At 42.5% G+C, this 26,348-nt stretch overlaps 4 protein-coding genes across 4 annotated transcripts in view; 1 reads left to right on the forward strand and 3 right to left on the reverse strand.

The window, feature by feature from the left end:
• Positions 1-2,035, reverse strand: part of hspg2 (heparan sulfate proteoglycan 2) — an 88,831-nt gene extending 86,796 nt beyond the window's left edge. Inside the window, exon 1 of the mRNA XM_070839043.1 lies at positions 1,802-2,035. Coding sequence (XP_070695144.1) covers positions 1,802-1,870 — 69 coding nt within the window. The 5' untranslated portion in view covers positions 1,871-2,035. The remainder of the gene's footprint in view (positions 1-1,801) is intronic.
• A 9,316-nt stretch (positions 2,036-11,351) lies between these two features.
• agmat (agmatinase (putative)) lies at positions 11,352-15,215 on the reverse strand. The gene is made up of 7 exons (XM_070839756.1): positions 14,886-15,215; positions 14,040-14,242; positions 13,829-13,877; positions 13,392-13,587; positions 12,125-12,304; positions 11,907-11,991; positions 11,352-11,810 (listed from the first exon to the last, which is right to left on the reverse strand). Exons 1-7 carry the CDS (start codon positions 15,179-15,181, stop codon positions 11,737-11,739), a joined length of 1,083 nt encoding a protein of 360 aa, XP_070695857.1. The 5' UTR covers positions 15,182-15,215; the 3' UTR covers positions 11,352-11,736.
• Positions 15,216-17,467: 2,252 nt separating this feature from the next.
• Positions 17,468-20,081, forward strand: LOC139209468 (tubulin alpha-1B chain). Its single transcript, XM_070839189.1, has 4 exons — positions 17,468-17,543; positions 18,436-18,658; positions 18,741-18,889; positions 18,974-20,081. Exons 1-4 carry the CDS (start codon positions 17,541-17,543, stop codon positions 19,949-19,951), a joined length of 1,353 nt encoding a protein of 450 aa, XP_070695290.1. The 5' UTR covers positions 17,468-17,540; the 3' UTR covers positions 19,952-20,081.
• Positions 20,082-20,647: 566 nt separating this feature from the next.
• Positions 20,648-26,348, reverse strand: part of pink1 (PTEN induced kinase 1) — a 5,735-nt gene continuing 34 nt past the window's right edge. The window contains exons 1-8 of the mRNA XM_070839924.1: positions 25,963-26,348; positions 25,002-25,271; positions 24,787-24,890; positions 24,512-24,694; positions 23,733-23,896; positions 23,512-23,639; positions 22,839-23,069; positions 20,648-22,110 (exon numbers count right to left, since the gene is read on the reverse strand). The exon at positions 25,963-26,348 is cut by the window's right edge and continues 34 nt beyond it. Of these exons, the coding sequence (XP_070696025.1) occupies positions 21,826-22,110; positions 22,839-23,069; positions 23,512-23,639; positions 23,733-23,896; positions 24,512-24,694; positions 24,787-24,890; positions 25,002-25,271; positions 25,963-26,319 (1,722 nt within the window). The 5' untranslated portion in view covers positions 26,320-26,348 and the 3' untranslated portion in view covers positions 20,648-21,825. The remainder of the gene's footprint in view (positions 22,111-22,838; positions 23,070-23,511; positions 23,640-23,732; positions 23,897-24,511; positions 24,695-24,786; positions 24,891-25,001; positions 25,272-25,962) is intronic.

The raw sequence follows: 26,348 nt of genomic DNA on the forward strand, positions 1-26,348 counted from the left end.
TCGATGATATTGAAAATACACGACTCGTGTTGCCTTTGAGGATGCAGGTAGCGCACCTTTGGTCTCGGCTCTGTGAGCTGACACAAAGTGACAGATCATGTCGTCCACGGGAGAGGGTCGGCGCTCTGTAGCATGTCACCGCGAGATGGTAAATACACCTTGAAGTGATCAACGCTACAGCCTTTCAAACGTCTGGAATATGACTGCTCATATACTCTATATCCAGCAGGTGAAAGATTTATGTCTGCCAGCCACCGCAGCATCGTCCCATCATTCAAAAAGGCTTTGCCTCAGATCAAAACAACACAGAGGAGTCGGAGATATCTCAAGCATGACAGCTCTGTTTATTGGAGGCCATGAAGGTGAGAGACCAGACGGGATTTCTAGAGGGTGGGTGGAGGGGGGGTCTATTCTCAGCAGAAAGGCAATGCTCTTCCTCTATATGATTCATACCACAGATATAGCAGTGTGAAGATAGTGAATACTGTTAATATCTCTGGAATAGATACCCAGTAGTGTATGGGCAGTGCGCTAGAGCTGCTACACTACAGGAAGCTGATGGGCAACAATTTAGATTAAATTAGATTAGATTCAACTTTATAGGCAGTACAGAATGCAAATGCTAAGACAACTCAGTGGTCTGACAGCTATCATCTAACCAGCAGTGCTGAACGAAACAGTAAATATAAATGAAGAAAACTGATAACAATAATCTATTTATTTTGTCATCAAATTTTCGGTGTTTCTTTCTCAACAAATCAGCAGAAAGCTGTACTTTCTCTGTTTGATATCACAGTAAATTAAAAATATTTGGCTTTGGGGCTATTGGGTGGACAAAATGAGCAAGTTGAAGACATAATCTTGGGAGAAGAGGACTTGTGTTGTGCGTTTTATGGACCAATTGATTAAATAAAACAACCAAAGGAATCAAAATGAAAATAATTCATAGTTGCAGTCCTACTGTGCACTCCATAACAGTGACCGCTGAATGAATTAAACTGGAGGATGTAACTTAGTCAGAGATTCCCCGATGAGGTGCATCCTCCTGACTGTAGACCTTTGATAGAGTAGAAAGGCACTGGACGGATAGATTCAATTTTCTTTTTCTTTTTCCTAACAACCTACAGCCCCCCCCCCCCCCTTATTTTATTTTTTACAAATGATGCCCAGATTTAATGCTGAAGGATTTCCAGGACTGATTCATTAATAAGGAAGACAAGAAAAGAAGTCAGTCCGAGCGTGTGAGGACAAGGACTAAAAAATACTGGTCATAAATGCAAGTCTTCATACATGTTTTTGCTCACTATGTCACAAAATCAAGTCGACTTCATACATGTGTAATGACAGAAACGCAGTGTGGGAACTGCAAAGTGTATCCAGACTGAGTTTGGGAAGGTTTAGGGGCTGAGGACCCCAGGGGAGACTATGAATAGCTTGTTTCTAGGGACAAACTTAGCCCAGCTTCACTCAACAGCAGGTTCTAGTTTGTCATATTACTTTTAAAAGCGTCTAAACAGTACGTGCCGATATGACTGTGTGGGCTGGAATTTGTTATACAGCTCACTTGCATGTGAGCAGCCCTGCACCAGCAGACCACACCATCTACTGAACATAAATAGCAACATCAACACATGCCTTTTTTTCTTTTTTTTCCCTCTCCCCATGCTAGTAAGGACATAAAAGCACTGATTTGTATCTTTGATTTGGGAACAAATGGCGGCTGAGGTCAGCTCTGAGGGTGAGAGAAAGGATGAAGTGCACAGAAGAGGGTTTGGCACAGAGAAAGTTTGAGCTCACTTACAGTAACCAGCTGGCATGCGAGTATCACAGAGAGGATAAGTCCACTGATCGAAGTGGTCGGAGTGCCCATTTTCCACCAACCCAGCACAGGCTGCAGACGCTGGGGGAAAAGGAAAAGCCGAGGTCCGTCACTGCTCCTGGCCACTGGAGCGGCGTGATGTCTGCGCACAGTTCACACTTTTCTTCTGTGGGAGGAGGAAACCCGACTGCTCCTCTGCGCCCCGCGCCCGGTGGGACTTCATCAACAGGTACAACCAATCCTCCTTCGCGCTTGTTTAGTGTTTTAAGTTTTTTTGGGGGGGTGTTTATTTGTTTTTTGGTTTGTTTTTTTTATATATATAAAGCGGCGACGCGAAAAACTAAAACAAAAAACCCGATTCGGAGAGGCTCCAAACTCGCGTCTCCTCCTGCGCGCTCCGAAACTTGGGACTTGTTGAGGGTGTAAATGCAGCCTTGCAAAGTCACTGGGAAGTCCTGTGCTCAGAGAGAGGGGGAGAGGTGGAGAGAGAGAGAGAGAGAGAGAGAGGAGGGGGGGAGAGAGGGAGAGAGAGAGAGAGGGAGCAGCCGAAAAAGTAAAAGGCGGAATGGAATTCAGGGAGTGCTGAAAGAGAAGACGGCTAATCCCAGTGTGGGGAGACGCCACCTAGTAGACCTTAGTGAGCTCTTTACATGACCACACACTCCTCATGTGTGTAGAGTCCTCAGGGTGGAGGGAAAAAAAGCTCTCAGTGCTGCGTATTAATGCTTGTATTTAAATAGTAAGTATTCAGACCTTTACTCTAAGTAAAAGAGGCAATAACACGTTTAAAATACTCCACTGCAACTGTGCTGCGCTCCTCATTTCAAAGTAAAAGCACAGAAGTATTTGCAGCAAAAGTGGCACGAACAATCAAAAGTCACAGCAACCACTGAGCCTATATTTGAGGTTATTTAGGGGTTTGCATGTGATGCATTACCATGAGGTGTATTTTATTTTGCCGTCATCTTTATAACCAGTGTGACCACAGCTGTGAGGATTAAAGGAAAGGTAGACCAGTCCAATCCAGACAAATGCAGAGTAATTAAAAGTGTCATTAAAGCAGTCGTTTCCCTCTGAGATGAAGTGGATTAAAAGTGTAAAGTCACATGAAACAGAGGTACGATGGTGAGCTACAAGTAGCTCAGAAGTATTTGGTTTCAAGCACAGTATTTTAGTAAATGTGCTTAGTCTTTGCCTCCTTAATGGTATTTTAAGTAAACATTTCTGCTGCTACTTTTACACGTTACAGATGTGAATACTCAGCACTGCAGTACAGTGACATATGTGACCAGTGAAGAGGAACACAGAGCCTTTTCTTAAGTAAAAGTAACAATACCATGTGCACATAGTGAAGTATTATCAGAGAACTGTACTTCAAGTATAGAGAGTGGTCGACATGCAGCTTCTAGTTAGAAATTCTGACTGATGCACAGGCATGCAGGGAGCATGTTAATGCTGTAGTAAGTCAAGGTGGAGATGCCATATTTAACAAACTTATGTTCTGCATCGACAATCTCACCCTGCAGAGTAACCAGTGATTATGACTGTAAGATACACGGAGGGGAGTAAAAAGTACAATATGTATCTTAGATACAAGCAACACGGACCCCGACAGAAAGCCCCCCCCACCCCCTCTGAGCCTGGTTCTGTTTGAGGTTTCTTCCCATTAAGGGGACTTTTTCCTGCCATATAATATCTGATGTTTGCTCATGTGGGGATTCTTGAATCCTTAATTCTGAATTCCTGAATCGTTGGGTCTCTCTGTTAATTAAAGAGTTTGGGTCTGGACCTGCTCTTTATGGAAAGTGTTTGTTATGAATTGATGCTATATAAATAAAGATTGATTGACTGATTGAAGTAAAGTACAAAATTGTATTTAAGTTAATGTACTTTCCGTCACTGTTATATGGATCATGTCACCTTACTGGTTGTATATCAGGCAGAGTCATAAAATAGTGAGGCCATTCCCTGTATTGTCCTATATAATATATATATATATATATATATATATATATACACACACACTGTACTAGTAATATAATGATTTCCAGCAGGAACTTTTATTATAGAACTTTGTAAAGCACAGCATGATTACCTGATGTGTTTGTTATTTGTGTGACACAAAGATGTCAGTGATGTGAAAAATACACATACAGTAAAAGTACAAAACTTGGTTATTCAAACAAATTCAATTAAAAAAAAGACTATCTAATCCTCACTGAGTCATTGTTTTCTTTGATTGCTCAATAAACCTGCTTCACGCCTGCAGTGTACTTTTCATGCCCTAAAGACACAAGTTTTTCAAAGTTTTTCCCTGCATTCCTAAACCGAGCTCAACTCCACTCAGTGTTTTACTTAACAGATTAATAGCAATGAAATGTTTTTATTGAACGCTCCTGGTCATCAGAAGGGTGAGATTCCCTTGTTTTGGTAGAAAATAGAAGCGCTGATGGCTTAATTAAAAAGATCTTTCTGGCCAAACAGAGTATACTTGAGCATTCAGTGCCCTCTACTGGATTCAGAGGAGGCATTGCAACACGATGAAAATGACTTCTCCATGCAGTGGATCCAATGGACCAACTCAAGCATCAAGTGAAAACAGAAACACAATTAACCGTCCCGCGTCGCTGCCCCATCAGAGATGCGTCCGAAATATAAGCCAAACACAGAAGTATGCAGTAAAGCACTAGTCGGGGCTGAAGTCGGGAGCTGCGTGTCCGTTCATGTAACCAGCATAAAGAGCACACTGTAACACTCGGAGATGTGAGAGAGCAGCTGTTGCCAATTAAAAACTGAACCCTGAATAGAGATGAGGAGCTGTTCTAGTTTGCGCACCAAAATAGGCTATTAAAAAAAAAAAAAAAGGGGGATGAACAGAATGGGCTTATCAAGCGGGCTGGTATGTTCGGAATCTAGCACTTGTGAGATTTGCATTCTTACAATCCAACAATTTGATCCCATAAACTATGTTATCAAACCGAAAAAAGCTCAATTACAGAGTTGAAAATTCTTCAAATTTTAATCTACTTCATGGGGTAACAATAAGTGAAACAGATTTTTGAGTGGAGGGGCCGTGTCAGTGTGCGATATAGCTGTGTAATAACAAGGAAACATGACATAAGGAGGAAGATGAGATGATTAATAATAGAGAGAGAAAGAAAAAACATATTTGCCACCCAAAGCTCTACTTTTTACTTCTTTTTTCAGACTTTCTTCCAATCTTCCAAATTTTAGTCACAATCGGTGGACATCATTTGGGGATAAGGGCCTGAAAGTTGTTTCATTTTAAGGCAGGGGTTCAATACTGTTACTGCTACTGTAACACATTATTATTATTATTCCGTCTGGTCACAACTGTCTTGCTGTCGGTCTCGATCCACATCTCTAACTTCAGCTAACAGCACTAGCAGTGATGACAGAACATGATTCTAGCTTGCTACAAGTTGTCATCCCTAACCTGACAGACGCTTGTTAGAGGGGTCGCAGCATGGCACAGTAGCTGAGCAGTGTATCATAATGCAGGCAAGTTAAAGTATTGAAATGAACCACAGGTGGTCAAAATGTAATGCATGAATTTAATGTCACGTTCAGGGGCCGAGCAAAATGCCTCTGAGGGCCGCCGCCGGCCCGCACTTTGAGAATGAATGTTTTAAGAGGTCACAGCCAAAAAAAAATCTGAGAACCGCTGCTGCAGAATGTCAAATAATCGACATTTGCAATATTTGTTATTTCTCCTTTGGGCTTTTTGCTGATGTGGTCTTCATCGCCACCATATATAAACCACATGTTTTATCCCAGAGGCTGAATCACAACTAAAGTGCAGGCCTCAGAGGAGAAATGTTCCTCTGCTGTTTGGCCTCTTCTTGAAAACCGCAGAGAGATCACTCTGGTCTTCGACTGTGAACACATCCTAGAAGCATCTGACTGACCACAGTGGTGTGATTTAGGGACTCCTCCCTTGGCTCCTGTCAGCAGGAAAAATCGTGTCAAACGTGTTTGGTAAAAACTCTCTCAACCCATTATTAAAGATCCCACAACCAATGCACCAAATGGTTATTTCGGCATCCTTTCGGCGACTACTGCATCGCTGACACAAGTCCTCTGTGACTCGTAAACACAGTGTATTGGGGTTTGGAGATCAGACTCACTACTAATAAATATTCTAAATGAATGCTAAGAACAACATAATGTAATATATAAGTTTTATGTGTGATTTTTCTCTGGTTTTCACAGAGGCAGACACAGCCGGTGAGACTTCTGGGAGGGGTGTAGAGCTGAATAAACTAGAGAAGCAAATAACCAAATCCAGATATTAATGCCAGCTTTATGTACTGAGAGACAATTCTATCCTCCAGTGTTGCGTTCAGGAGCGATCCTCGACCACAAGCCAAATCTGATCAGATCCCTGTTTTGTTGCTGTGCTTGCACTCTGCACACATTGTTAGACTCAGCCATGAGGTATGGTGCTGAAGATGTCAGATGACTCACCAGAACCGGCCAGCTCTGTGTATCACATTAGAGTGGCTGTATCACAGTGTGTGTTTCCAACTGGAGCTGGGCTACGCAGCTGTAGAAAACAGCTGAGCGACAGATCAGCCAAAGAATAATATGAAACGCTTCCTCTTGTCTCCGCGGGCGTTGACGCCCTTGGACCCTGATATACATGCAAGTTACACAGGAAGAGGACACACAAATTTTTTTTTGCCCCCTTTCTTTCATTCAGCTCTCATATATGGGTCATATCTGTCCTCGCCCCCACCCTCATTTTCACCAAATAACTCCACAAGATCCCATTTCATTAATAAGAGCAATTTATGAAAGGATTATTACTTATAAAATTACCTTCCAGAGTACAAATCTAGTTTATTAAGCAACCACCTTCCCTATTCTATTAATTAAGACATGATTGTGTCAGTAAACGCAAATCCACAATCAAGCACATTCACACATCTTACAACTCTGTTTGAGACACTGTGGAAAGAAGGCACAGTCATGACCTTTGGCACTGATGTTGACACACTCTCTGAAAGTGAAGCTGAGTGTCGTCAAGCTAATTCTGCCCCTGCACGGAGGTCTGAAAGTCTGCAGATGAAGTTGCAGGAATCGGGCATTGTGTTTTACATACCCTCTGCGGAGCCTCATGAGTAACCTGGAGATGAGGACAGTGTGCGCGAGAGCGGATATAATGGGAGAAGCTCACCATCACCACGTCTCCACATCATCAAGTCATCGGTTTGCAGCATTTTCCTCAGGAATAGCATCTTGACATATCAGGAGCCAGGAGTGTCTTTCAAAGAGACGGAGCCTGTGTTAGGGATCATCATCAAGTCTATCTACATACTATATGCTTTATCCTCACATACATCCAAACAGAGTGTGGACAACAGTGTCGGCATGCATTTTGCCCATTCTTTGTCACTTTTAATGCAACAGTATAGCATTGTTAGCTACCTCCTCCACAGAAGAACAATTTGACCGTGCCAACGGCGTTGAGGTCATCTGGGGTTTGTTGAAGTGGGACATGACGCTCGTCCACATCGTCCACAGCACCAGGGAAGCGCCTGTGACTCACCTATGAACACAGACACGAGCACACATTAGGTCTCCCTGCTCATCTGGATCTGAACGTGAGAGAATCAGCTGGATTTTATTACATGTCAGTGGAGGGAATACATTTTATGGCTGCTGCCTCTTTGCTCACAAAACCTGCTATTTAATCAAAACGGGTGCTCTTCAGGGGTCTCGCCAGAGAAAGATTTAAGAAATAATGATACAAATTCATATAGCAGAGGAAACAAAACCGAGACAGAGATTTGTAATATTCTTTGATTGGGCAACAAACCTGCTCCTTGTCTGAAATTTAATTTTCATGCTCTAAAAACACATATTTTTAAATGTATACCCCTGAAACAACATTTTTCTTAATTCATTGTTTTTATAGAAAGCTCCTGGTCATTAGAAGACTGGGCTTTCCTTACTTTGATAGAAAATAGCCCTGCTGTTGCAGATTAGGTGTTCATTAGAAGGAGCTCTCCAGCTAAATCAAGTACACTTGAGCATTAAGTGCCCTCTACTGGAATTAGAGGGGGCATTACACTAAAGAATAAAATGACCTCTCCATGCAGTGTACACAAAGCTGACCAAGAATCAGGTAAAAATAGAAACACAGTGATTTGTCCTGTGCAGCTATCCCGTCAGAGATGTGTCCTAAATATAAGCCACACACAGACGTAGGTGCTAAACTACTTGTCTGCTTCACCAGTGGACTCCAGGTCTCGCCTCAAAACATGGGTCTCTCTTAAGTACAGACACAAACAAATGTTCCTTATGAGATATCCTGACTTTAAGTCTCTGACATGTCTCAATCCTACATTTCCCATAATGCAAATTATGTCTTTTGTCAGACTTTCTCTGCCAGATAAAATCCCCATGTCCCAAATCCCATGCTCTTGTAAATGCATAAAAAAATAAATGGTGCTTATCAAAGTACTCTCCCATTGTGCTCTGGTCAGATATATAGATATATATGATATATATAGAGATCTGGTCTGATATACTCCCTCTCAGGTCGTGCGACACAAGCATCAATATGTTAAGTAAAAGGAAGTTAATACATTTATGAATTAAATGCACATCCAGTTCACATGGGCTGTCAGTAATAGTAGGTTCCTGTATGGGATGGACAGAATTTTTTTTTATTTTTTAAATCAATAATTTAATAATAAATTAAATGTGCTCTTTAGTTTGGGATTGTTTAAATATCACTTTTTAAACCAATTATTCAAATTATTTTCTGCAGTTTAGTGTGCTTGTCTCTGATGCAGGCCAAACTACTGGCATCACTCAATGGTTTTAATATGATTCTATGACATAAATACAATTTAAAGGCTTGTTTAAATTATTACTTTTTTTGTGTTGACATTGGTGGGCTCCATCTTTTCATCCATTAGATCACCTTTTGGTGGTTTTGCTCATTGCCTACAAATATTACCTTGAAGGACAGCTACGCCTTTAGCAGTCATGCACCACACCGCTCACAGGTGCTAACAGGTAACAGGTGTTCAGCACTGAAGCGTCACATTAAAAGGTTCAGTGCAGCAATGAGCTTTTAGACTCACTCACCAAACATGAACCTTAAAAACCAACTCACCGTTTGTGCAACTCGCATCATGACAGCCAGTCGGTGTCGTGTCACGTGCCTCCTGCAAACAGTAAAAGTTTATCTTTTCAGTGTCCGCACAGGTCTGAGTCAACCACTTCCTTGTTTACGTCGCCGTCTGCTGTGATTGGTCCATTAAATAGGCAGCAAGAGTAGAAAAAAATGGGGTGTGTTTGATTTATTTCACAGCGCGCCGCTGCCTCTCGGCTACCGTACAGCATGACGGTCACACTTCAGCTCCGGGGGACGACGAGCATTAACCTGAACGCACTCAAAGTTTTTAACTCTCACTGCGCCATGAGAGCCAGACGGTAGAGGCAACATAGAGCTGTGTCTGCCCAAATAAAGACAGATGGTTTCTCATGACAGTGAGCAGTTATCATACATTAAATAAAGTCGTATAATGACTATACTATAATAAACTAATGACCATGTGCTTCTCATGGTCTCCTGATGAAAACAAAATGTCCATGAGCATCTTAAGAGGATGCTGTTTTTTTGTTTTTTTTAATATTATCAACACACAGGGCAAGTGATGTGCAACCTTTACTATCACATGGTAGCTAAACACCAAAAACTAAAAGAGAAAGAAGTCTGCTCATATTATTGTTTGTTCAACCTAAAGCCTAAAGCTTACCCAGTGAGGCTAGATATTACCATTATGGGATGGCTGATGACTGATGACACCCAGTGGTTGCACACAGCCTTGTCCTCTAAATAAGGTTTATGTGTGTGTATGTGTGTTTGTCATGTCTTAGATACGAGAGATGGTTATCCAGTTACCTTGGTGATAAGAGCACCCCATCCATAAGTCATTAATGGCAAAGTGACGTTTTTTTTCCTGCCCCGAGGCACTTAGTATTAGGCCTCCTCCTTCAGAGACTAAATATCTGTAAAGGTATTATACAGGCGGTGCTTTACAGGACGGATGACTAAAACATTATGTTTGAAAGTCTGCACACACATCACGTGTGGGTCTAAGGCTGTTTCAAATCCACTTTGATGAAAAGAGTAGTGCCTGCACACTGACTCCATACCATAAAGATATTGATTTTAAGTGGACAAGACAAGGTTTTTGTATATGGACCGCTTATACTCGCACATTTCAGAGACTGTCTGGTCTTTAAAACATTGCTCTTTCTTCTGCATGATCACATTTCTTCTCTTCAGGCCAAAGACATTTAAAAAAATAAATGACTGATGTATTCATGTTAATAGATTTATCCATGCACAGTAGCAAACCTAAAGTTATCTGATCAGCTCTGTCCTGTCAAATCTTAAATGTGAGGGAACCTAAGCTTCTTTTTTAGCATTTGTTCACTGACCTTGGACACTGAACTCTGGTTAAAGGGCAAAACAAAGTATTTGCTAATTTAGTGTAATGCAAATCCTCCACTCAAATACTGTGTTTTTTGAATTGCAGGTGATGAAAGACCTCTTATTTACCAATACCAATAAAGGTTTGATGTTTGCCTATGAACACCAACAGCAACAACAAGCACGTGTAATATTCTCATGCAGGACGTTTCACAGCAAATACCAGGAAAACAGTACATCCCTACAGCTGCCAGGTCCACTGTGCTGTCTATAAATGTTTGCAACATTTATTTATGCAGTGGGGTCCAAAAAACTGAGATCACACTAAAGGTCTCTGATATTTTTACATAAACCTGAAGATAATCAGAAAGTTTGAGGGTTCAGAGACATTTAAAGTGAACAAGATTCTGAACAACTTCTAGAACTCAAATTTGTGGCATTGATCCACTTAACTCCTTTGTACAGAAGGGTGTCATGTGAACGCAGGCAAGAAAATCTGACTCAAATTTGCTTAACCCTTTCATGCATAGAGGTCACTACAGTGAACAGCTATTCAAAAGCTGTTTTCTTGTATATGCATGAGTTTTGATGGCATAGTTGCACATCAGCCACTACAGTGGATGCTATTGCATCATCTCACACACTGCTACCCAGTGCCAAGAGTGAAACCAAGATGGTCGACAGACACCAAGTTGGTAAGAAAAATAAGGTGACATCAAGTAATATCTAAGGAGTCATGCAATTGCTAAATTTTCCAAGTATTGATTTTATATTGGAAATTATGATTAATCACATGTCCGCTGAATTGTACATCATGCATCACTAGCTATATTTCAACTACTGGATATGTAAATATATCTTATGAGTTGTTTTTCATGCCTAAAGATGAATAAAAACACTTGACTGAGGTCAGGTCATATGATTCATACATGAAAGGGTCAAACTTGTTTGTAAGAAATGCTTCAGAATCTTAAGTATTTCTCCTTTATTTTATATGACATAACTTATTGTTTCTGAATCCTCAAATGTTCTGATTACTTCCAGGTTTATGTGAAAATTAGAGATTTTCAATGCGCTCCAACGAAACTCCAATGTAATTATGTTACGTGACACGTGAAAGCGAAGGCGAGCTTAGTGTGTGCTTGATTTATTGATTTGTTCCACCAACGTGAACTGTAAAGACGTCATTAATATCACTTTGTGCAAGTTAGTGCACATGTCGTCTCCAGTCGTAAGTTTCTGTCAGCAACAGTGTATTTATCATCTTGATGGTTGTAATAAAAATACGACATGTTTATTGATTTCAACATTAGATTGTAACTGTTGCTAAATGTGCCTCCCTTGGCGGTTTATTAAACAAAACATCCTGCTCATTTGGAATTGAGACATCTGTATTCACTGTTAGCAAACCATCTGGTCTGCTCTGGGTGCTCTGTGCTCATTAATAGTATTTAACTTTTGGGAGGACGCACAACATCTCAAAAAGGAGGTTGGCACCAGTCAGTGCAGTGTTCCCTGTTGAGGAAAGAAAAGATCAAATAATAATAATCAGAAGAAGTGATTATAAAGAAAATAATAATGATTTGATGAAAAGTAAAATGGTAAAAGTACCTGTGGTGTCATACGGTGGAGACACCTCCACTAGATCACACCCAACAAGGTTTAGACCACGGCAGCCCCGAATGATCTCAACTCCCTAGATCCAACCAGATAACAAAAATATATCGTATTCAAACAGCCGGAAATATAAATAAGCATATATATGTTCATGGGAGTTACAGTACAAAAAGGTTGTGTCGTCAGATTAACGTCTGCGTGAGCATGTTTACCTGTATGGGAGTGAGCCCTGCTATCTCTGGCGTGCCTGTTCCAGGGGCAAAGCCCGGGTCAAGAGCATCGATGTCGAAACTGAGATATACTGGACCGCTGCCCATCTGGGCCCTGACCTCAGCCATCAGAGGCGCAAGAGATCTGAACCAGCACTCTTCTGCTTGTACCACACGGAAACCCTGCACGATATCCAAATGAGACTTGTTTGATCAAAGACAGCCATTCTTTTTTTTTTTTCTTAAACGTGATGAATATGTGACATTATTACTGCACGACGGCATAAAACTAACAATGTTTTCAATATCAGTTATTGCAGGGCAGATATTTCTGGCATCTGAATGTTTGTACTTTCATGTTTGGACAATTACTTTTGACTTGTTTTTCTCAGGATTAAGCTAAACTAGTCGTCCGAGGTGTGTGATGGGCACAGATTACACAGATGCCTTCTAAACTTCAGGATTTTTTTTTTGATTTTCTGAGATTTGGTGGTAAAACAACATACACATTCAGTGTATTGTCATTAATCCATTAACAGTAGTAGATATTCTTCTTGAGAGGACATAGCACATAATGGGCCTTTCTTTCAGAGGACATTTGGACTGTCACAATGTCACAGCCAACTGGGTCACTTGAACAGAATGGAGCCATTGTTAATGTTAGTAGAAACATCTGTGCTTTCCAAAATGTCTGCTATGAAACAGACCTGTGATCAGATTATATTAAACATCATCAGGACCACAGATCTCGTCTTTACTCCGCTGTTAATTAATCATTAGACCAACAAACGGTTATAAGTGGGTGGTATTCATTTGAAATCTTGAGTTTTTTTCCTCATTAATTAGCAGAAACATTCATTAAGAGCTACAGCGATTAGTCGATCAGTCTATTAGTTGATCAAAAGAAAATAAATCCAACAACTATTATTAGATCTTATTGATAGCCAATTAAATGTTTCTGTTATTTTTAAGTTTATTCTTGAGTTTGAGATTGTCTGGGATGTTTTTCTTTTTTTTTTCTATCCCTAAACAATTAATCTATTATGTGAAAAAATAATCTGCCAATTAAGCGAGAGTTAAGGTAATCATTCAGGATGACATTAACCTAATTTGACCTACTCTCCAGACAGAGCCTGTGGTGAAATAATGAGGGCACACAAACAGATGCTACCATGACAAAGAGACACCTCACATATCGAGCGCCGTCCCAGTGACGAGGCATCGTGACCTCACATTACCCACAAGACCCACAGTGTTGGAGCGGAGCTACCTGCGCCCGGCTCCATTCATACGAGTCTGGAGAGTAGCCTGTGCCACGCAGGCCGATCTGGACCACCCTCTTGCAGTCCAGCAGCCCCTCCTCCACGCAGCGTCTGAACGGGGTCCCGTGTCCAATCTTCTCCCCCAAGACCACGTCACTGGTGTCGGCGTGAGCATCAACGTGGACCAGACCCACCGGGCCGTGCCTGTCACATGACCACAGAGAAGACTGAGTGAGCTGGAGGAACACATTTTACTTTTCATAGACAAAATGATTAATATCAGCAAATTATCAGCAGATTAACAGATAATGGAAAGAATGCTGCAACCCTGATCTATTCTATTTGTCCATGCAAAGTGAGCTGATGATGCTGATGCTCTGATAATTTCAGATTTCTGATCAGTAAATCATGCTCAGCCACCAGCAGTGAAGCATGGCCTACTTACTTCTCAGCAACAGCTTGCAGGATGGGATAAGCAATTGTGTGATCGCCACCTGCAGGCACCAAAAACTCCTTAACGCCTGACCTTTGATCGAACAAGAGCTACAGTTTTAAAGCTATTTAAGTGGCTAATAATTAGACAGACTGCTATAAAACAATCTGTCAGTGTAGTTGGTGAAAATGATGTGAGCACGCTCTTCTTCCTCCTCTCTCACCCATAGTCAGAGGAATGCAGCCGGTCGCCAGGATCTGTCTGTAGGTCTCCCTGATGCGTCTGCAGGTGTCCTTCAGGTCGTACACATTCACATTGACGTCCCCAATATCGGCCACCATGATGGACTCGTACGGTGCCGCCCTGGTGCCGCTGTTGTAAGATCTCAGCAAGGCAGACTCCACTCTGATCTGCCTGGGACCAAACCTGCAGTGGTGGAGGGAACATATGACATTTCAATGCTGCCGTTCTGGACTGCTATTATTAACAAAGCACACTTACTTGAGTATCTCCATTTTACTGCACTTATATAAACACCTCTACTGCACTATACACTGACAGGGTAAGGGATTGTACTTTTCACTGCAACACATCCATATGACTGCAACAGTTAAACACTCACTTTTCAGATGAAGAATAGACATAAAACACGTGATGAGTTCTTAAAATATGCAGCAGTGTTCAACATTAAACTACCTAGCAGCATTTAGACGTAGTTTTAATGACCTTTGCCTGGGCAACATTAAAATGCTGAATGTGGGACTTTTACTTGTCATGGAGTATTTAATCATTTTTCTGAAATAATATGTTAAAAAAACAAATGAAAAAATATTCCTTTCATCACTGATTATTAATGCTTGTAGCTATACAGGTCTACATTTAAGACCATACTTGTAAAAAGTAAAGAATAACATATGCATCATTCTCTGAACTGATCAGCTGTTTGTACTACTGTGGTTGTGCTTCTGTAAAATGATCAATGATAATCTAATGTAGCAGTGACACTTGTTGCAGGCTCCCGCACTGATATCAGCAACAGACCCAGTCTGCTGCAGACAGAAAACTCCACCTTGCTCCAGGCCGGTTGGAGGTCCCGGTGTCAATGGGGACGCCGACGAACGCCGCATCGAGCCCGGCCGCCGTCTCCTGGAAAGGCAGCTTGGCCATGGTGGGGATCCCTGACACCCTGGCGACGAACTCGGCGCTGGGTGGCACATTATAGCGCCGCCCTGAGCACTTTCTGCTGGGGTGTCTGCACTGACCCAGTCCGTCACCGCACCGCGGAGAGAAGTAGTCCGCTGTCCTCCTGTAAACCGGAGAAATAACGGCGCGACTTACATGCAGGTTTCTCCACAGTGAATACATGTTTGGTGTGGTGTGTTACATGGAGCAGTGTGGGTGTGAGGAGCAAAACTAACCTCTACTGCTGCCTTCAGCGGTTTCTGGTCAGCGCGGAATGATATGTGCCCAGTTAGGAGTATGGAAATGACAAAAAAGTACACAGAATGGTATTAATGTCCACTAAAATGGCCGTAGGTCGCCGTGTTGGATGCTCTGTCTCTGACCTCACATAGACGATACTCAGTGACTCATCACCTCAGGACAGATCAACACTTAGCTCACTTTTTAAGTCGGGTTCTGCTTGGGGTTTTCAAATTTCCGATATAGTTGTGGGCGTGAAGGCAGCAGTCCAGAAATCAGTAACCGGGCAGATGGGAAAAAAAAAAATTTACGTTATTACGTCATATATATGTGTGTATATATATATTACAATACAATACTAAGAGGGGTCGAAAAGTTAAATTAGCTAAATTAGAGTCTTATGATTTGACTTTATTTTTGACTAAATAAGTATTAAAAGCTACTAAAGTAGTCAAATTTTGATTCTTGAGTTTGCCTTACTATCTCATAACTTGACTTATTATCTCAGAACTTTGCCTTCATAAGCCAGAAAGGTTTTTAAAATGTTTTTTTTTTTTCTTGTGGAAATTGGCGTCCAGAGGTTGTGACAGCTGTGAGTCACAAGCTTCTGTCTCTATTTGTTCCACACACAGTACTTTAGTTACACACATTTCAGTTATAGCCCGATCTCCTCACCTCCTATCACTGCATCCAACAATTTACTTTTTGAGTAACGTGTCACTACACAATCTGTTTTTTATTGGACTGAATATGTAGGAAAGTAAAAGTAGTGTATCGGCACGTTCACCATGTCCTCCCAAATATTATTCTGTGGCCCCTGAAGACATTTTTTTAATCTTTTGGTGCTGTGATTAGACATTCTGGGGAAAGGCTGTTAAAACTGCCTGCACGTGCAACTTGTGCCTTTACTCTCTTCATTTACCTGTATGTGTGTGTATCACCCCCACACACACACACACACACAACACACACACCCCACCCCACCCCACCCATTACAAGTAAAGGTCCTGCATTCATATTTACTGAAGTACAAAAGCATCCCCATAAACCTAAAGTGGGTTATAATCAATGTTGCATTATTGTGTTCATCATTTTAATGTTGCAGCTGGCAGAGGTGGGGCTCATTTTGATTATGTTATACTGCAGGGTAGTTTATCTCATTAAAGATTATCACTTCATTTATATTTTGTATTAATACAATAAACCTGCAGAGTAACTACCTACTAAAGTTATCAAATAACTGCAGTGCCGTAAAAATACAATATTTGAATAATACAGTAGTATAATAATTCCCTCTGACAGGTAGAGGTGTAGAAGTATCAAGTAGCATAAAAGGGAAATAATCAAGTAAAGTACAAGTACCTCAAAATTGTACTCATGTACAGTATTTGGATAAATGTACTAGGTTACATGCCAGCAAGTAAAGTTTAGGTCTCCTTTAAGCAAAATTATGGGGGATATAAAACAGACTAAATGTAGCACAAGGAACACATTTCTGAACTTATTTCTGAGATACTACCCGCACTGTCCAAGATCTGAAATGTTAGATACATCTACATACATACACCAGTATTTTTCGAAAAGTTATTTCATATCAGCTTTTTCATCAAATATAGTCAGGACAGGTTCATTGTAATCTAGGACATATTATTACAGTATTAGAATTGTTAAATTATTGGAAATGTGCCTTTTAATAACAATAACAAGCTATTTAAAATCAGCTAGTTGTGTCACAGGTTTTAATCAGGCAGACCAACATTTTGGAAATGGTGTCACAATTGAGTCACATGACTGCGCCAGGATGTTTAGTGGCTGTCACTGAGGGACTTTTTGAGTTACATTCAAGGATAAAGCTGTATGGGGAAATGTCCAGAGCATTTAAAAACGGTCTGTCACCTTATGTCAGCATAAATGATAACTTCAATTATTAAAAAAAAAAAAAAAAAAGGGGCCAAAAACTGATCTGCAGATTTATAGACCCTGTAAGGTTGAGCTTAGCCCACTTAAACCAACATAACGGTATTAAAACATGTCAGGACCAGCAGCATGAGGTTTGGAGGCCAGGATCAGAGCCCAGTGCGGCAGTGGAAGGGTTACTGCGGCAGACGGGGGAGGGCTTTGTGATGTGCGCAATTCACCTGTCCCACTCGGGGGGGAGGCAGAGGGTGGCGCATCAGCAGATCAGCACCACACAGCGCCTCAGATACACAGACACACATACACACACACACACACAGAGAGACACACACACTCACTCTCCTCTGGCTTGTCTCGTTACATTGCATAATATCGACGAGCCATCATGGTAAGTGCGATTTTAAATGTCATCTCTGTCGTTTCATCTCCGGGGTTTTGTGGTTTGGAGGTCCAAGCTGTCCGAACCGAGAGGGGGGAGGAAAATAGGTCGCTCCCGTGCGTTTTCTCCACTGTTACCATGATTGTTCTGCTTGTGTCGTTCCTGTGATTGTCTCACGACTAATATCCCCGCGGACAGACGCTTAAATCGTATGTTTTCATGCAGTCTCATGTATTCTTGCACGACAAACGCCCGATCCCCCCCCCACATGATGTTAACACAACACAAGTCACCAGCTCGTCAACCTGAATGTATTGGTCCTTTTAAGCATAGGTTATGTATACCATTACATCCGTTAAGTTCTCCTTGTCCTAAGGATCCTTTTTATGTTTTTAATCCTAATTATGTGTCACATCACATAAAAGAAGCCAATTATAATCTCTATTTAATGTATAGTAGGAGAAAAGGACTGATGAATGCCATGGCACATACATCCACAGTGGGAATGTGAATGTGGCCTTTTAAAGACACAGCAGACTCTGCAACATGCCTGACCTAGATAATCTTCTTTCTCGACAGTAATCCCATGCGCAGTAGACACAGTTCTATGTCGCAGCAGAGACTGCATCGGCTCCTGCACAGTAACTGGTGGAGCGAAAATAGGCTGGTGTGAAGCTTTTCACGCAAATTGGGGCAGATTATTTGAAGCAGTGTGTGCTGATCTGTAGCATCCTTCCGGTCATTAAAAGTCTGTCTTCAACGGGCGTGAGAATCTGAAAGGCCAGATTGTTTTCATTTTGGCCCTTTTAACCAGCAGCAGTTGTTGTGGGAAATCTGTTTCCTTCGTCAGCAGTGCGAGATTTACCTTCTTTAATCCAAATCTTCTTTCTCTGCGCCACAGCGTGAGTGTATCTCCATCCACGTCGGCCAGGCCGGTGTCCAGATTGGCAATGCCTGCTGGGAGCTTTACTGCCTGGAACATGGGATTCAGCCGGACGGGCAGATGCCAAGTGACAAAGCCATTGGCGGAGGGGACGATTCCTTCAACACCTTCTTCAGTGAGACTGGAGCAGGAAAGCACGTCCCCAGAGCAGTGTTTGTGGACCTGGAGCCCACCGTCATCGGTAAGCTCTCAGACATGTAGATGCCGTAGTTACCTCTTTGTCCAAAGTCCCAAGTCATTTCTGACTCTCCCTGTCTCCACAGATGAGGTGCGCAGTGGTACCTACCGCCAGCTGTTCCACCCTGAGCAGCTGATCACCGGCAAGGAGGATGCTGCCAACAACTACGCCCGTGGACACTACACCATCGGCAAGGAGATCATCGACCTGGTGCTGGACAGGATCCGCAAACTGGTGGGGAACTCAACATCAGGAGTGATACATTCTTAATGATTCATAGTATATATCTGACCACTGTCTCTCCGTCTCTGTCCTCAGGCTGACCAGTGCACCGGCCTTCAGGGCTTCCTGGTTTTCCACAGCTTCGGAGGTGGCACCGGCTCTGGTTTCACCTCCCTGCTGATGGAGCGTCTGTCTGTCGATTACGGCAAGAAGTCCAAGCTGGAGTTCTCCATCTACCCAGCCCCCCAGGTGTCCACCGCTGTGGTGGAACCCTACAACTCCATCCTGACCACCCACACCACCCTGGAGCACTCTGACTGTGCCTTCATGGTAGATAACGAGGCCATTTACGATATCTGCCGTAGGAACCTCGATATCGAGCGTCCCACTTACACCAACCTGAACAGGTTGATCAGTCAGATCGTGTCCTCCATCACTGCTTCCCTTCGTTTCGATGGCGCCCTCAATGTTGATCTGACAGAGTTCCAGACCAACTTGGTGCCATATCCCCGTATCCACTTCCCTCTGGCCACCTACGCCCCTGTCATCTCCGCTGAGAAGGCTTACCATGAGCAGCTCTCAGTGGCTGAGATCACCAACGCCTGCTTTGAGCCAGCCAATCAGATGGTAAAATGTGACCCTCGCCACGGCAAGTACATGGCCTGCTGCCTTTTGTACCGTGGTGATGTGGTGCCCAAAGATGTGAATGCTGCCATTGCCACCATCAAAACCAAACGCTCCATCCAGTTTGTGGACTGGTGCCCCACTGGTTTCAAGGTGGGCATCAACTACCAGCCCCCCACTGTAGTTCCTGGTGGAGACCTGGCCAAGGTCCAGAGGGCCGTGTGCATGCTGAGCAACACCACTGCTATTGCAGAGGCCTGGGCTCGTCTGGACCACAAGTTTGATCTGATGTACGCTAAGCGTGCCTTTGTTCACTGGTATGTGGGTGAGGGTATGGAGGAGGGAGAGTTCTCTGAGGCCAGGGAGGACATGGCAGCTCTGGAGAAGGATTATGAGGAGGTTGGCGTCGACTCCATTGAGGGTGAGGGAGAGGAAGAGGGAGAGGAGTAATAAAAGGGACGTGAAGGCACAAGTTAAAGAGGAAACAAATGATTTCATTTGCTCCTTAACATACTTCAAACAGAAATGTTTGTCTATTAGTTACCAGTTTGGCTGTGTTCAGAGCACAAATCATTAAAATGCCAGTTTTGCTCTGTCCTAAATAAAGTTACTGTCAAGTGAAGTTGTTTGTGTGTTATTTATCAAACCTTTTTACCTCATGTTTTTGTGAATACAAAGGAACTATAAGCTGCAGGTGACCCTGGAAACCTGGAACACTGAATCATCTCATTACCAGATGAGGAAATTATAGATATTTAAAGTAAGCTTGAGTAATATCAGTACACCGAAAAACTGTACGTCAAGTTGCAGATCTACAGTACACACAGTGTCTATAATCCAGTTATAGATTAATTTTAAAAGTAATCAATTACTTTTAAATGTTTAAAAGAAAGCATACTTTCACTAGCCAGCATATTTGTGCTGTGGTTCCCCTTTGTCAGATCTCCAATGTCCAATGATATTTGAGCCTAATGCATATTCAATAATCATTATGTAGTTATTATAGTTTTGCCTGTAGTACTTTGGAAGGTTTCCAAGTAAATTAGTCAATCAAATCTAAATAGATTATTTCATTGTGTATGTCAATGTTAACTCGGAGTGACATTAATTTAAAAAAGAGAAGGACTAAACAAACAGTAGGAGCGGTTTGTACTCAAGGACTCTTTTCAGACTGATTCTTTTATTCTAAAACACAGCAGAAAGAACTACAAATATCCAAAATATTTCTCACCATCTTTAGTATGAAAACTTACACACTCTGCATCTTGTATCGCTGACTGACCACATGGTTACGGTATTCAATTACGCATCTTATGATGCCAGAATTGTAGGCTTAATAAGACTACTTTTGATAACAGATAACAGTGAAGTGTGAAGGGTAATGTTGCTCTATTCAAATCATGGATTTGGCATTATTTTTAAAAATAATTTAACTGAATATAAGAGCATATATAGATTAGCTGGCAAACAAAGACCAGTGAGCCACAATAATGGCTCACAGTAAGTGCAAACGTGGGCATAAAGTGCAAACCACAAGAACAAAAACAAAACAGAATCACATCCTTAAGGTCGGTCAGTGATCCACATGATCCATCCATCTACCAGCATCATTGTGATACCTGTTGTTTTTTTTTTTTTCCTTTTCTTACATGCATCACATAATGCAGAATGAGTGAATAATCCATTTTTCTGGCTCTATGCCCTAAAGAGACACCCACTGACAGTTTGGTAGATATACTGGCAGTTTAAAAGCTGCCTGTTACCTGTGAATATGTAAAGCTTGCTGCTGCCCTACACAGTAGGTCTGACGAGTACAGTACATACTTCTTACCCATGTCAAGTATCTGCATCGGCCTTCACCTTCATCCGTCCAAAGCGTCTACACAGACCAGTTTTAAATCAAAGGTAAGAATAACTGTGAGTGTGGGGTCTATCCTAGCAAACATCTACAAAGTGCATCAGAGCTTGTAAAAGAAAAACATTGCATTTCTCCACCAGTTTAGTTATTTGGTGCTGACAAACACCACTCAGAAGAAAACACTTTCCTTCACCAACAGTAACCTCATTAGTCCATGATGCAATGCATCCACATGGCCTGTTGCATTTTGCATAAAGGGGCACTTGTAGCACTTTGTTATAACTCCTGCTGATGATGTAGTGATGCTGAGATTGTCAGAACACATTCTAGGGACAACAGTGTCAGTGGAGTTTGCCTCAATTAGCCATTAGCCACTAAAACTATAAATATCACAGCAGGTTTTAACTCTAGGCTCTCGGTCTATCAATGACTCTTCAGCTATGTGTCTGAATGAGTGAGAGTGGATCTATGCGGACAGTATGCAGGACTGACGCTGCTCCCGCCCGTACAGGAGGAAGCCAACAGCAGTGCGCAGCTCCTCCAGGTCCAGGTTAGACAGGAAGCTCCTCTGAAGTTCTGCCTCCACCGTGTTCCCTCTGGGTCCACTACAGCCCTTCAGGAGAACCACAGCAGACTGGCACAGCAGCCAATCAGCCAGCTTCCTCATGCCGACGCTGTCCTGACTGGCCAGGGCCTTCCGTCCCCAGAGGCTAAGATGTAGCATGTTGGCTGCCACGCGGGCGCTGGGGCGCTGCAGAGCAAGAATAACACGTGTGATTATTATAGTGTCAAAGAGTTGTTATTATTACCAGACTGCTGGGAGACTACTACCAGACATTAGTGATGAGAATTCAGCGTTCACAGATCTTTATCCAGCAGGATGAGTGCAAAATTGGTTCAATTTAAAGCTCCACTAATAAATATTTTCATAATAGCAATGTGTAAAAAACAAGTGAAATAGGAAAGGAGTCACTTGTAGTGAAGACCCAGCAGATAATTAGCACCTTCTAAGTTTCCCTTTGTGGAGCATTTTATCACCTTTCAGCTTGTTTTGATTCCCCTCCACTACTTGGTTCACTCTTACTGCTCTCATCAACCCCGATTATAGAGAAAACGCTACACTATGTATTCATATGAGTATTTACATTACTTTATTTAGTTATTTTATAAGTCTGAAACAAACAAATGTTGTTATGCTAATTAATCATGCCAATGTTGCATTGATCCGAATTGGCCAAAAAAACAAAACAATAATCTAGGTTTGACTTATTTTCATAGCTATTTAAAGTGATTATATTGTATTCAACAGTAATAAAACTGGTTTAACATCTTACCAGAAAAACTGAGATAAAAAAACAAGGCCTAAATACTTCAATATGATCTCACTGCTCTGATTCAAACATGTAAAACTATGCTAATTATGCTTTATCAATCCTTGGCTGAGCACACAGTATTCTAACTAAACAACCCCTTCTATACCTTTTTTGGGTTCCTCCTGAGGAGTAATTGGATCACCAACTGCATATCAGCTGGGACACTGGGGGGCAGAGGAGGAAGCTGCTTCTCCTGGTAGCTCCTGCTCTCCAGCCCCACTGCTCGGTAGAAAGGGTTATGCTGGCCGAATATCTCGTACGAGATGGCACCCACAGCCCAGGCATCGGCCTCGCTGTAGTCAATCACCACTCCACACCCTGGAACCGCAGTGGTCACCTTTGGCAAGACACGTCGCGAAGAGGATAGTCATTAAACGTGTGGTTGTTTAAGCAACGTAGGAAACCTTTTTTTAGCCACAGAGGAGGTCATTCTAGTTTTCTGTGCACTACATTAAAGAACACTTTTATGAGAGCACACGTGTATTAGTGAGTAACCTTTGTATTAAAGTCATATCTTTGAGGGTTTTTAGAATCGTCATTATGGGTAATTTGATCCTGCTGTTGTAAAACACATGGAAACATACAGTACACATGTTACATATGTGTGTGTTTAGACATGTTTCCCGTCTGTCTTCTTTTACTGTCTACGACTGACTATGCTCTGCTTCTTTATTAACGCTTCTTTATTAAAAGTTGTGCAGGGCCCAATAAGAGACGGATCAGCAGCTGTCGGCCATTCTTCTTTTACTTAACAAGAATAAAGAGCTTCCTAAGCCTACCTCAGGGGCCATGAGGGAGGCATTCCCTCCTCTGCTGACCCACACGCTGTTGAAGGGAAGCTGTAGACTTGAGTCACTCTGGGCCAGGCAACAGCCAAAATCAGTGATCACTAAACGTGGGCAACCATCTGCAAAAAAAAACAAAATCAAAGATGTTTTAACATAGAACTGAATGAATTAAACCTCAAATGTTTCTCTTACTGACTCAATATCTCTCTCACCAGAGTCAAACTCCAGCAGCACGTTGTCTGATTTGAGATCCCTGTGAGCGACACCCTGTCTGCACAGGTGGTCAATACCCTCGAGGAGCTGCAGCACCATCAGAGAGCCCTGCCTGCGGCCTGGTGTGGACATTTCCAGGTACTGTCGCAGCGTGCAGGGGTAGCTGGAACACAGACGACAACAGCATGCTAGTTCTACTGAACTGGATGCCTTCAGCTGCCTTGTAAACACACCTTAAAGTTATAATCCCTCAGATTTCCATGAAATCAAGGCCAGTTTTTGATATTGTTGCATTTTTAAGCAATAGCCATTCACTGTATTTATATTGTGTCATCACCTCTCTTTTATAGAAGCTTTGGTTTTTGGAAGTGGGGTCAGCCATTCCTGGACAGGATTCCAATCGCAATCACAAGGGATTCACATGAAGCAATGTAATCTTATTTTTTGTTATTTCATCACACTGATCCTAATCCCGTATCAGAGCAGCATTAAGTTACCGCTGATTCAAACCAAACATTTCCTCCTGCTCGTAGTTTCCAGTAAAAAAAAAAATTGTTTCATTACGGTTACTCGCAAATAACCGTCATTTTTTTTTGGCTTTTTAGGACAGTGGATCAGTTTCAAACATCGCCTTTGTGTGGTAAACTACTCATAACCTGTGCGGCATTAAATTAGGCCAGGATTATACCTTTAAGGTGAAGCTGGTGACGTTTGTTTTTAAAGCATTCTTATTCACTTCAACTGATCAAGAGGATGATAGATGGCGGGCAGGTCTTACTTCTTCATGACCAGGAAAAGAGTGCGATTGTTGCCTAGACCAGCAGGGTTAAGCCGGGCTGGCAGGACATCTGGATACTCTTCCTGGGCACCGGGTAGCAACGGGACGTCCGCCGTGAAAGCCCGGTGCACTCGGATCACATTTGGGTGTGCTGACACTCTTTTGGGCAGGACACCAAAATGCCTGTATGCAGAGAGATCACAGAGCATCTTCATGAGCACCAACACTCCAGGACTAGTAAAGAGCTATGAAAGCACTGAAGAGATTATTCTTACCCATCCAGAGTAATTTGTTCTTTTTCCTGCTTTAGGGCAAGGGGCCCTGCAGGCACCAGCTCCTGTGACATGGATTTTAATATTTCCTCGCTTGACGACCCTGCCTGTAGATCAAAAAACACCTGTCAGCGCTGATGTGTGCCTGTCATCTGTTTCCCCCACACAGGACTTATACCTAATATGTGAAAAAGCGTGAAATATTGAAGAACACCCACCCCAAAGTTCCACATCATCTTGATAGCCAAAGGGAAGTTTCTTAGCGTGCAGCATGTCAGAGAACGAGCCGTCTCCTCTTCCTCTCCATCCTCTCTCAACTGTACCAGGGAGCTGCTACTCTCCTTCGGAGGAGCAAACTGAGCTGCAGCTTCGTAAACAGCCGCGTTGGAGCCTTTGCCAATTTGATTCCCAATTATGTAATCCTCCAGTTTATATCCAGGGGTGAATGGCTTGAGTGGGCTCTGAAATCTTTTCTTCCTAAACACTGCCTGCAGATTGGGAGACATATTTTGTGAAAATGCAGAAAGGTATTTTGTGCACATCCCATCCTTAGGCCAAGGGCAAGATAACGGTTTCAGAAAAATAAAAACACTCTGCATTAAACTTAATTATCTGACATTTCTCTACACACAAGCATCATCTTTTGCAAGCTTAACCATGTCACCCTTCTTCTCGTTGTAGTGGTAGCAGCAGAAGTAAGGGAGAAACGGACAGGATTGGTAACATTTATCTATTATGAGGTCTCAACAAAATCCAGGATATTATTAATAATCAAACTACCAGTGGTGGAGAAAGTACTTCACATCCATACCAAAGTAAAACTAGTAACACTACAGTGTAAACCATTTAAGAAAATATCCTACAGGAATACAGAAGTATTGGCAGCAAACTATACTTTGGTATCTAAATTATTATGCACAATGTTATATTACTGTATTGTTGGATGATGATTATTGTTCATATCATGTAAACAGCATCTTGTGTTGTAATAGAACATAGAAACAGTTCATTCTGACTCCTTTATTGAGTAATATAACCTACAGCATGGTGGCTTTAGCAAGTGTTCTTCAACTGTGGTCGTCAGATGAATGTAGGGGAGCAGACGTGTTAAGTAGAGACAGTTTGCCAACACTTAGGGAGCACAGATCTTAGGGAGCAGGTTATTAGGTGACACCTTACCTGGATCTCCTGACATGTCGCCGCACTATTTCTGTCATCCTCCAGCTGCTGTTCGATGAGTCCCACACCGAGACCGAAAGCCAAAAACACGGCCCTGTTTCGCGGGGACGCACCGCCAAACCTTCTCCTGAATCCGGCGGACTGAAGCTGGGCTGCCAGGCCCCTCAGAGAGGTCCGGTAATAGCGGTACCGAGACGGCAGGAAAGCCTGAGGCTGAACCGTGCGGCCCGACGGGCCTACACGGACGCGGTCAGCTCGGAGCTTTGCTACGACTCGGCCGCCCGATTTGAGGAGACCCAGCTGAAAGACCGACCGGCCCAACTCCAGCCCCCGGCTGATAGCGTGTCTCACCGACATAATTTACCCGGAGAGGTAACTTGTGGCGT

This window comes from Pempheris klunzingeri, chromosome 11 (assembly GCF_042242105.1).
Source record: "Pempheris klunzingeri isolate RE-2024b chromosome 11, fPemKlu1.hap1, whole genome shotgun sequence".
Taxonomy (NCBI): Eukaryota; Metazoa; Chordata; class Actinopteri; order Acropomatiformes; family Pempheridae; genus Pempheris; species Pempheris klunzingeri.

Excerpts from the sequence above, each read along its gene's own strand:
- agmat (XM_070839756.1), bottom strand. The coding sequence starts at position 15,181 with ATGTATTCACTGTGGAGAAACCTGCATGTAAGTCGCGCCGTTATTTCT. Across the intron at positions 13,588-13,828 it reads CTGCAAGCTGTTGCTGAGAA|GCACGGCCCGGTGGGTCTGG; the intron begins GTAAGTAGGCCA and ends GTCATGTGACAG. Across the intron at positions 11,992-12,124 it reads CAGGGCTCACTCCCATACAG|GGAGTTGAGATCATTCGGGG; the intron begins GTAAACATGCTC and ends GGTTGGATCTAG.
- LOC139209468 (XM_070839189.1), top strand. Across the intron at positions 18,659-18,740 it reads CCTGGAGCCCACCGTCATCG|ATGAGGTGCGCAGTGGTACC; the intron begins GTAAGCTCTCAG and ends CTGTCTCCACAG. Across the intron at positions 18,890-18,973 it reads TGGACAGGATCCGCAAACTG|GCTGACCAGTGCACCGGCCT; the intron begins GTGGGGAACTCA and ends CTCTGTCCTCAG.